Here is a 12,458-nt window from a genome sequence, read left to right on the forward strand (position 1 = left end):
AAATCTGATAATTACTTCATGCTTGAGGAGTAAACTAATAATTTAATTGTTACAAAAAAAAACTAATTACCTAATCGCTTGGTGCTGAATTCATGGATTCATCAAGCAATTTGTTTGATGAAACATTTTTTTGGTGTATTCTTTTGATGAAACATAACATATTCTCTTTGTATTAATTTATAAATCGTCATAATAAGTTCTTTCGTATTTAATACGAAAGCATCCTAATTCCGCAAAGTTAAGAGAATTGGATCAGCATAAGTTTATTTGGCAAGAAATGTGGATGCTTTCAAAGTGTTTGAAATCATCACTTGCCTAAAAGAAATACTTTTGAAAATAATAAATTATAAAAACTTTCATTATTGCCCTTTGCATCGGATTCTAGTCAAAAATCAAAAGTGAATTCGAAAGAAGCTGATCGAGAATGCACTAGAAATAAATGAACTATAATATATATCACGTTTCATTAAAATAATATTACATCTTTTATCTCTGAATAAATTCTCATTTTATTGTAATTTAAGGCATATAGATCATTTTGGTTTCTAATTTTATAAACGAGGATTAATTTTTAGTCCTTTTCAATGCAAAACAATAGTAAAAATTATAGTGAAAAACAATTGAAATGAATGATTTTTCTTAAAATGATCTATTATTTTCTTGATAGTTTTATTGATGAATTATTATTATTTTCTTGATGGTTTTTTGTGTTTGAAATCATGTCCACAAACTACATCAACCCCCAAAACTACAATCAAAACTACAATTACTAGTTTTAGAATGATGTAAATTCAGAAAGACGTAACTCATAAGCAAACAAACATTTATTCATAGTCAAAATTTTCATTTTATTTTTAATATAAAATAATAAATTATTAACTATTAAATTAGAAGAAATAATATAACATGTTCACTGATACGTATCAAATTTTTATTGAATAATGACTGTTACATGTTATGTTCTGATTGGATTTCAATTCTATAAAAGATAAAATGCATTATTATTTTTATTGACCAATCAAAAGGTTAAATGCAGTAATTGTGTTCAAATGGCATAAGCAAGCCTTTTGTTACTATGCATTAATTTTTCTTTTTTTATTTTTCATTCAGACATTAAGACGGCTTGCTCAAAATCGTGAGGCTGCCAGGAAAAGCCGACTGAGGAAAATGGTAAGGCCTTTTCTGTTAATTGTAGATGAACTTGGAAAATTATTGTGATATAACTTGGTTAGTTGTTCAATATGTCATATTATTGAGACCCAACAACTTGTCATGTTTTATAAATATTTCTGAACTTCTTTTTTAAATCCTTGTTTCTATTTATTCAGGCATATGTGCAACAACTAGAGAGCAGTAGGTTGAAACTGATATCGCCAGCAGGTTTGGTTTTGTACTTATATTTATTGTTTCCGTTCAAAATTTGATACCTATCCAGCTATCCTTCAAGTCCCCTTTTTTTCATCTTTCTTTAGTCGGATTTTATTACTACATTAATGTGTTACAATTTGGTTATTAATCTTTTCCAGGGAATATTTATTTCAAGTACTGGAGATCAGGCACAGTCAATGAATGGAAATGGTACTTAAACATTGTGTACCTCCGATTGTATGTTTTGAGGGTTAAACATATTGGAGTAGTTTTAGGGGATGTTTTGAGGCTGATAATAATAATCCATAGTCAGTGCAAAAACGATTGACACTTGGTTTGACATTCAATTAACAATATGTGCATCCCGAAATTAGTGTATATGTAAATTTTGCATTGGCAATTTGGCAGAAACCTGATAAAGGCTGTCCCTAGCCAACATGGAATTTCTACATGCTAAAATATTTATGGTTGATTTAAGTGCTTCATCTAGTTCTCTGATATTATTCTTTTTCGTGAAACAAACCAAAGTTCCTGTAAAGATATAGTACCATCTCTAAGTTGGATTCCATTTACGTTGGTTCGTATTTTTCATTGACAAACATTGGTTATTTGGTTGCATCTTGCATCATTTCAGTGGCACTGAAGTACTGCATTCTTCTGATACACCATAGAGCTTGGTGTTATTTGCTGTGATTGATTGCATCATAAGTGATGCAAGCCTATTATGTGATTTTTGAACTCTGACAACATGGTACTCAGTAGCATGGATGGTCATGGGCAGGGTTTTGCAAAAGTTTGTGCTCTGTTTCAAATGCTAAATCAATTTAATAATCTTGTTGTACAGGCGCTATGGCATTTGATGTAGAGTACGCACGATGGTTAGAAGAGCATAATAGACAAACCAATGAGCTAAGGACTGCAATAAATTCTCATGCTGGAGATATTGAACTTCGAACCATTGTTGACAATTTCGTGACGCAGTTTAATGATATCTTCAGGCTGAAAGCTATTGCAGCAAAAGCTGATTCTTGCCAGATTCTGTCAGGAATGTGGAAGACTCCAGCTGAGAGGTGTTTCATGTGGATTGGAGGCTTTCGGCCATCCGAACTCTTCAAGGTGAGAAGTTTCTCTTATCTATGTTTTGTAAATGTTTTTTCTGGTTTGAAAATTGCTTCACTAATATCTGGTTGAACATTGATTGCATTCCATGCTTCCCAACAATATAAAGTGAGAAAAGCAACAAAAGAATCAAAATAGATAGGACCTTTTTTCTTGACATTATTGAAACCTAAATTCAAGATATAGTTTAGGAACTTTCCAATTGAAGAAATATCAGTTTTAACCGTTTTGTGTTTACAATAATTGATTCTGATGTTGAGTTTTAAAGTTCATAGACTTTTATCACGTTATGCTGTCTTAGATTGGATTGAAACTGTTGCAGCTTCTTCTAAGTCAGTTGGAGCCTTTAGTCGAGCAACAGATGGATATCTACAGCTTTCAGCAATCATGCCAGCAGGCTGAAGAAGCTCTTTCCCAAGGGATGGATGCATTGCAGCAATCAGTATCTGAGACATTGGCTAATGGTTCGCCCAGCTCATCAGGCTCCCCGGGAAATGTGGCAAATAACATGGGTCAAATAACTATGGCCATGGGAAAGCTTGGTACACTTGAGGGGTTTCTTCTCCAGGTACGCTCATTTTCCGGTCTAATTCTGTTTTCTCAACTTCCATCTTTTTGAAATAAAGAGAACTCAGGAAGCTTTGAATTAACTGAGTTTAATTTATTTGCACTCTCACTGTAAAATATTTTACATCAACACCCAATGGGAATTTATTTTGTCGGCATATCATATTAATGAATAGAATGACATGCCAAATCTTATTATATGTTACATTGACCAAGTATGTAATTGAACTTGATAACTTGTTAGGTTTACATGGAATTTCCCTTTTTTTTTAAGCAATTTCTTTTCAATAAAAGAGAGATTATTTTTCAGCTTCGAAAAGAATTGTCTATTTTGTAAAAGACTCAGACTATAAAATAAATAGGATAATGATTAGCCTATGACTGGAGTGGATTGTGGAGGTTGTGTTGTCTTGTTGCACTTGCATGCATGCTGTGTCAAACACCACTAATTGACAAACTCCATGATATAAAAAAAAAGAATAATGTGAATAGAAATAGAGATTAGAATGATGGAACATATAAAACTGTTTATTGCATAGTTGCCTGCCTTAGGTGGAAGATGCTTTAAATGAGAGCCTAAAAGCAACTGATGATGTGCATGCACAAAAAACTGAATCTAAACTATTCCAGACATGATGGATTCACTCATCAAAATTATTAATCTTCAGCTCATTCTTTCGTGTTACTAGGCTGACAATCTGCGGCAGCGGACATTAGAAGTAATGCTTCAAATATTAACGACCAGGCAATCGGCTCGTGCTCTTCTTGCCATCAGTGATTATTTCTCACGGCTGAGAGAGCTGGGTTCTTTGTGGCCTTCCAGGCCAAGGGAGTGAAGCATTTCACAGCCCCATTAGTGGACTTCTTTCATGTCTGACTCCCTTAAACACCGATGATTATTGAATCTTGTGCTCTGAATGAGTTCAATGGAAGCTGGTGTCTTTGGACAATGAATTCCTCTTGAAGCCTAGTTGTGATGCTATAAGCATTAAATGCTATGACTTTTCTACTCTGCTGATGTGGTGCAACATTTTTCTTTAAGCTTTTGTGGTTTTAAAATAGTTTCAATAATTTGATTATATAGGTGTATGATAGATAGAAGTTGTTGATGTGACACCCTCTACTGCGAGATATACATAAATAAATAAAATATATTGGTAAATAAATCTGTGGGTAAAAGGTTTATATTTACTTCATTATTATCAAATATAACTTATTAAAAATATATTTGGCTTGAAATAAGACCGTCAAAATTTACAAAAATATTTTGTTAAATTAGTGAAGTAAAATAAAATGAACTAACATCATAAAAATAATATGAAAACTTATATCTCAATGTCACATCATATCAGAATATTATGTCTTGACGTCCTTCAGCACAAAGTTCTTTAAAGCAATTCACCTAGTCATTTGCTCCCCCAAACACAAAGTTCAAGATCATCACAGGATCCAAACACAAATAACACATGAGGAATGAGTTATCATATTCTTAACTAATAGAGAGAAATAAGATAACATGTAAGTATAAATATCATATAAACAAAATAAAACTTACTTAAACATAGCTCACGTTATTTCACCATTTTGTCGCCTAAAATCACATCACAACACAACACATTTCATTCATTTTCACAACATTCACGTACTTAAGAATCAAAACACAATGTCATCAAGTCAATCAATATCGATCAATACACAAGTGTTATGCAACATATACACTAAGACTCAATCTTATATGTAATGTAGTATCATGTCAGTGAAAAACCACGTCGGGCACCTAAGAGTACATAACAAGACAAACCACACACACTAGCAAGTCAGGTCACTCTCACTAGGTAAGATCATAGGGAGACTAGTCAGGTCACAGTGTTTTGCGAGAATGCTCCAACCATATGGGATCAACATAGGCTTAAAAAAACACTCAAACCGGGTGACCCACAAGGTCTACACTCCGAAGAGTCCGTTAGGGCCTCTCCCTCCTGATTCAGGTCCAACCTAGAAAACATTTTAGTACACAGATTCTATCTATGAACACAATGGTATAATCTCAATTAACACGTTATCACACATCATGAATCATATGCACTTTACCTATGAACTATGCAATACACACAACTACTTAATTGATTTCAAAATCATTTTAACTCATTGGGTTCTCACAGTGGATCTCATCACAATACTTGCCACCCTTAAAGGGTCTTAAAATTGTGTATCTTAATACACATCTATTCACCATTAATCACAGGTTCAAATTATCACATACACACAATTTAAATCACCATTTCATAATCTCAATATAACAATTGATACAAAAAGTTTTATCACAACATGGGGAGTAAAACTCCTCAAATAATTTCACACAATTATACCAAAATCAATTAATCAAAATCATAGATATAAAAAAATAAAAACACCAAGATCACTCTATTTTATCAACCAATTTGCATAAAGACATCAATATTGTATTTATAATAATAAATGAAAAATTATAATTTAATAAACATCTCAAAATAAACCTAATTTAATTTTATAAGGATCCTCACACATGTTCATTCTAACTCCAATTGCGACAAATTCATTCCTTACCTCTAAGTGGGCTCACGTGTCTTTCAATAGCGATAGTGGCATCTCTAACAAGTTCCTGAGATTCCTCAATTTTTTTCCTTTGATTGCTCTAATAGGGTTCCCAAACGTCAGAGAGAAGAAAGGATTGAAGCCTCCATTTTATACTATCTTCGTGCGATTCTGTTTTCTCTCTCCATGGATATTAGTGAACAAATCCAAACGGTGAAGTTGTGCGGAATTGAATCAAGAACCACATATTAAAATTTTACAACAATCCAACGGTTAACAAATCCAGTATCATAGTTTTACCGAGATAATTTTGGATTTCTACGAGAAAAGAAAAGGCTACGATGCGAAGTGTATTTCTCTCATCTCCGACATGATTTCAAAATTCCTAACGGTGAGAATGTTCAAAAATGAGTTCTGAACCTGGTGCTCAAATTTCACGACAATCCAGAAAGAGGAGGCGTCGTCAGTGTGAAAACTGACCTAACATATCTCTATTTATAGTTAGAATACTCATAATCTATTATTTATTTTATTTATTTATTTTTATCAGTTTATAAAAATAAACTTTATTTTATTCCTTATCAAATGAATAAATTAAATATATATTTATTTTTTAAACCATTATTTTAATACAACTATTTTCTTTTATTTATTTAATTATAAAAATCTCATTATTTTTTAAAATTTTATTTATTATTTTTTTTACTAAAAAATATTTTTAATTTATTTACGAAAAATTGGATGTTACAAGAGAAAAATGTAGAAATAGTGTATATGTATTTTTAGGTTATAGCTATTCATTGTATTTCAGATATCAGCTTTTATTTGAGGGGGTATTTAGCTCTCTTAGTTTCATTTCCTGCTTAATGGTTTGTGGTTGGTTGCACATAAGGCTCCATGGTGTATGTATTTATACGTTCTCTTTTGGTATACTAGAAAGACATTACTAACTAAACTGAACTTGTTTCGTGGTGTGTGTGTTTTATAAGTGTTCACGAGAAAATATTTTTTTTATGCGTAGGAATAAAAAACAGTATGAGTTTATAATAACTCATCTATTCAATTCAATAAATTGAATTAGATTTTATTGATAGGGTAAGATGCACTTTGGAGCCTATAACATTTTTATGGACAATAATATAATCTAAGTTTACATGCATATATACAGTAATACAGATAGTGCGGTGTGTGTCACGTGAGGTTTAAGTCATTAAGTGCAATGATGTTGAAGTATTAGGCATATTGATTCATATTAATACTTTGCTACTATATGAATCTAGAAAGTTTTTTTTATTTGTTTTTTCACTTTAATAAATAATGGTAGGAAATTAGTATCGGTTATTATTTAAATTTTTCATGTATCTTATTTTTAAGGTACTTATTTATTTTAATTTAAAGGTAAAATTGTATTTTTAATCCCGCACGTTCTTATCTCCACAATTGGACGTTGACCATTAGCAAGTAATGTTGATTGTCATGTGTCACGTTCTTATTAGATGATGACTGTCACGTGTCATGAAAGATGAAATGCATTGTTGTTTTCATTGATTAACCAGAACATGACACGTGATAGTTATTATCCAATAAGAACATGAAACATGACAGTCAACATTACTTGCTAACGGTCAACGCCCAATTATGACATGCGGAACCAACATTGCACGCTTTTACAAAATAGGAGAATCCAATTCGTGAATAAATTAGGGGACCAAAAATACAATTTTACCTAGTCCTTTTTATGGTATTCTATGAAGTGCTTCAACCACTTCCATTCTTTTAATGGGTTGGAAACTACCTAACCCCACTTTCTTCTCACAAGTTCACAAATAAACAAAATTTCTTAATACTATTCCACTTCAAAGAGAATGAAATAATTTTTAAATAGAATTCATCTGTGTGTCTATATATATATATATATATATATATATATATATATATATATAAATAAGGTTTAATTATCAATTTGATCCACAAAATATTTTAAATTATTCAATTTGGTTCCCAAATTTTTTAAATGTTCAATTTGTTTCTCAAGTTCTTAAAAAATAAATTAATTTGGTTATCAAATTTTTAAAATGAATGAATTTGGTCCTCAAATTTTTAAGAACTTGAGGACCAAATTGAATCATTCTAAATAATTTGAGGATCAAATTGATTCATTTTTAAATAATAAACTTGAGGATCAAATTGAACCTTTTAAAAAATTAAAGACCAAATTGATTTATTTTTAAGAACTTTAAGATCAAATTGAACATTTTAAAAATTTAAGAAACAAATTGAACCATTTAAAATAATTTGAGAACCTAATCGATAATTAAGCCTATTAAAATTGATTGATTGAGATGACGAAATTAATAATAGTTACTCCCTTTGACCCTAAACATAAGACTCCTTTTTCAATTTCATTTGTCTATTTTTATAAGACTCTTTTTAACATATATTTAAAATATAAATACATTATCTCTCCTATAAGCATTGGATAAGAAAATTAACACACATTAATTAACTAATTAATTAGGTGTGAAGACAATCAAAGAGAGATTATGAGTCCAATAAACTAATGAGTAATTTTGGTAAAATAATATAAATTATTAACAAATTTAATGTTACTAACTAAATTAACCAACTTTCTTAAAGCGTGTGAATTACTTAAAAAAAAACTTATGTTTAGGAACGAAGGGAGTAGTTGCTTCAAAAGAATTAAGAATAATAGAAAATTTAGTAAATTTTTAATATTATAATTTTAAAAATATAATTTTGGTTGTGTTAAGTCAAAAAAACATTTATGTTTTAAGACAAATTAAGACTCCTAATTATGTTGATAGGATACAAATAAATACAAAAGTTAAAAATTGTGTCTTATGCGATATCAAACCATGTTTCATGATCTTGCGTTTGGGCTATCAGATGAAAGCAAGTTTAAGCCATGATGTGATACAAGCATTAAATAATGACATTTTAAGACTTCATGTATTTCTCTATGTTTGAGATTTGTTTTGTAGAGACATTTTTCCAAGATTTATCAAATCCTATAAAGAATAAATGAAGCTTAAGTTCTAAAAGTGTTAAACATCAAAAGATGCACTTTACTACGACAGACTTGCTTTGATAAAAAGGAAGTGATTTTTCTGTTAAAGTGTCTTACACAAAAGTCAATTAGAGTGGTTTCACCACATTAGGAAGGGTGTACATTTAATTCAAATGCTCCAATGACCACATACATCATACGCAAAAGCTTAAGTGAAGAAAATCATCCGTTGTGAGACAACAAACACTTGAAGATAAATACTTATAAATTCCAGAACCTTTGAAGAAATCAACATACAGACCTACATGCTATCATTTGAATTTTCTGTGTAAAAAGCTTTTTGTAAATTTTTCTTATAGTTCTAAAAAACTCTCAAACACATCTTGAGAGAAAAGACTAAGCGCTAAGATTTGACATTCGTCTATAAGATGCTTAAGAGATAGTCATTGTGCAAACACAACAAAATTGTTTGATTTGTATAGAGTTAGCTATGACTTGATAAAAACAAAAAAAAAATACATGATTGTATCAAGCTTGAGGCAAAACTTGTTTTGTAGAGTCAAAAGTGACCGTGAAAGAATATTTGTAACTTTGAAAAGTTAGTAAAATTTGATGGTTTGGTACGAATTGGACATCATCTCTATGACTGAGATGAACCAATATAAATCTCTTTATTTATTTATCTTTCACATACATTGACTTAAAGTTTGAATTTGATTTTGCTTAATATTTGTTTCTCCTTGCAAAGTTTGTTTTAATCGTCTTAAAAGTTGTTTGCGGAATTTTATTATCTATTTGACAAAATTCTTTAAACAATAACTTTATTTTCTAAAAAAAAGCTTAAAATTTTTTAAAATCACAACTCAACCCCTTTTTATATTTAGGTTACATAAGTTATTAATTAATATACTATAAATTTGAGTTTTCGTGTTGAACATAAGAACATTTTCTACTCAATTACTTTTCTTTCTGATTTGTTTTTGAGTCAATCTTTACTTAGTATTTATGTTTTGAAATTCTCTAAAATTAATAATCATTATAGTACTCTTCTATACCATGTTTTCTTCTTAACATTTTTTTACATCTGAAACTAATAATTATTTTATTTTTTTCATTTAGATAAAGATTTATTTTTTCTCCTAAATTTCAGTTTTAATTAGTTTTCAAGTTTTCTCTTGATATTAAAATTTCAATTTCATTCCCATATCTCACCCTTTGAAAAATTAAATTAATTAAATTAAAATTTTAAAATATATTACTTTTCTTAAATATAAATTATTTATATTTTTATTCATGTAAAAATAATTATATATATATATTCCTCATATAATCTTATTTGTATTTATTTATATTTTTTAAATTTTGGTTAGTTAAATTAAAAAATAGTCGTGTCACTAGTCTTATCAAATGTTAAAGTATAAGGGCTCTAATACTTTTTGCGTTTAATTACTTGACAGATCTCTAAATTTTTACGAAATTTTCAAATAGTTGTACGAACTTTTTTTAATTGGATCCTAAACATGTAAAAATAATGGAGTGTTCTACATATCATAATTAAATACTTAAAATAAATTTTTTAGTACCCATGATAATTTTATCCTCCTAGAATAATATTCTCTTATAAGAAAAATAAAGGTGATCATTAGAGAAAGAAAAAAATTACATACACATCCCCTGTAAGCATAAGCATGGGAGTCGATGGTATGATTGGTATCAACTTTTCTTTTTATGATTTTGGGTGCTTTTTAGAACAAAATACCACTTGGGGATTTAGAAAATTATTTATTAGGTATGTGTAATTTTTGTCATTTAGGATCTAGATAGTCCAGTCAAAATAACGTCATTCTATGTGTAATTAATAGGATGTATCAACTTGATATGTCTATTATGTAAAATTGGTATTTAGCATTGACTTTTATTTTTTAGCATGGGTGTAATTGACTTTAAATACCTATTTTACATAAGAAGTACACTAAAGGGTGACACTTCTTTTTGGCTACACAAGTGTGATGTTACTTTGGCTGGTGTTATCTAGATCCTTAATTAGTATCACCCATGCTTGATAAATAATTATCTAAACCCCCAAAGTGGTATTTTGTTCTACAGAAACACCCAAAATGATAAAAAAATATCTTCCTTTTATCACATCTATAGACTGAAACATGAACTAACACTTATCAAAGATCAAGATCTTTATTTTTTAATAAAGCTCTAGATCTTCTAGACTTCTACATTTTTTTTCTTTGACTATTATGATTTTAGAAAAATATTCCTATAACTAGACGTGCTATAGAGGAAGAAAACCTAATCCAAAGCATTCAAGTGTAAAGTATAATTTGCCTTTTTAGGTTAATTGTTGAGATTTATATAGGGATGCATCATAACTGATCGATCTAATGTTCCTGAGAGGATCTATCATATCTGATATGTCTATTGCTACCAAATCCCGAGCACATATCACAAATGATTATGATTGCTTGCGAGCTATGGGTCTAGTGATGCATTCAGGCAAGACGTTAATCGATGATACGATATGGACGATTGGATTCTAAGCGTTTTGTCTAGGAGGAGACCGATTGAGTTGGACTCTTAAGCATATAATCGATTAAGAGAGTCAAATGAATGCTTGAAAAAAAAAATGAGCCGGTTAAGAATGCAAGCTTTACAGGTTGTGGCCTTGCGCACCATAAAGAGTGGTATTATTAAAAAAAATAAAGAAAATAAAGAGTGACATTTACTTTTCCAAAATCGTGGTAATAGAAAAAATTAAGAAAAAACACGGAGAGTATCTTTTTCCGATACCGGAAATACCGGTAACTCCCGTGGTAGGTTTTTTTTTTTTGTCAACGTAACCGGAAATTGCAAGTTTACGTTCAGCACGCTTCTCGTGACGTCACCCTCAGATTTTTATATTAAAAATTAAACGAAAAAAAACAGTTTAACGAAATATAATAAAAATGTGTGATCGACAAAGATTCTCCGATCAAGGGTCTTCGTTAGAGAAAAAAATCCTCTGCATCCGATAGCATACTTGTGTTCTGAAATCCCCGGCTAAATACTTATCCGAATTCACACTTTTTAAAGTGGCATTTTAATTTTTTTTTAAGGTTAGTTAAATTGATTTTTATTTAGGTTAGCGCTGACAACTTTAAGGTAGTTTATTGAATGTAAAAAAAAATATGGTTATTGTAATAATTTTATTATTTATGTACTTATAAAATTATTTTTTATCAATTTAATTAATATTGCTTCTCAATTTTGTTAATTATCTAATATTTTAATTCTCTCGTATTTCACAATTCTCTAATTACCCCTCTTGCTTTTTAAAAATTATTATTTTTCTTATTTCTTCACTTTTAATCTTTTTTTACTCCCCAACATATATGTATAATGATAATTGTTTTGATTTTCAAATCTTGATTGGGTGATTCAAAATATCATATCATATTACGATATATTAATATTAATAAAACTTGATTTGAATCCACTCCTTTATTTTTTATTTTTCCTTGATGACTTAACATATGATTCAATCCCAAGTAGCGAATAAACCTCTTTTCATTAGGAATTTGAATTTGTTGGGATGAAAAGCAAAAAGGCATAAATTCTAAATTCATTGGGGGCTAAGTGGCGTACGTTGTGATGATCACCCTCCAACAAGAAGGGGAATCTTGGAATCTAAGAAGGGGGGGTCCCACGCGCACCAGCGAGTAAGCGTGGAGCTGAGCACAGAGTGTAGAAACCCAGAGTGTCCACAAACGAAGACGAGAGAGAGTGAAGTGAGAAGAGTTGGTGGCGTGTG

At 30.0% G+C, this 12,458-nt stretch overlaps 1 protein-coding gene across 3 annotated transcripts; it reads left to right on the forward strand.

Annotated features, from left to right (window-relative positions):
- Positions 1-1,085: 1,085 nt before the first annotated feature.
- LOC114406642 (transcription factor TGA2.3-like) lies at positions 1,086-4,163 on the forward strand. 3 transcript variants are annotated; one of them, XM_028369402.1, is made up of 6 exons: positions 1,086-1,170; positions 1,329-1,380; positions 1,527-1,578; positions 2,213-2,484; positions 2,810-3,055; positions 3,744-4,163. In XM_028369402.1, the coding sequence occupies exons 3-6, from the start codon at positions 1,566-1,568 to the stop codon at positions 3,888-3,890; spliced, it is 678 nt and encodes a 225-aa protein (XP_028225203.1). In that variant the 5' UTR covers positions 1,086-1,170; positions 1,329-1,380; positions 1,527-1,565; the 3' UTR covers positions 3,891-4,163. The 3 variants fall into 3 exon arrangements, with proteins under 3 accessions (XP_028225203.1, XP_028225205.1, XP_028225204.1); XM_028369404.1 differs by lacking the exon at positions 1,086-1,170 and adding an exon at positions 1,176-1,227; XM_028369403.1 differs by lacking the exon at positions 1,086-1,170 and having other exon boundaries at positions 1,246-1,380.
- The last annotated feature ends 8,295 nt before the right edge of the window (positions 4,164-12,458 follow it).

The sequence above is a fragment of the Glycine soja genome, chromosome 3, assembly GCF_004193775.1.
Source record: "Glycine soja cultivar W05 chromosome 3, ASM419377v2, whole genome shotgun sequence".
In the NCBI taxonomy this organism is placed as follows: Eukaryota; Viridiplantae; Streptophyta; class Magnoliopsida; order Fabales; family Fabaceae; genus Glycine; species Glycine soja.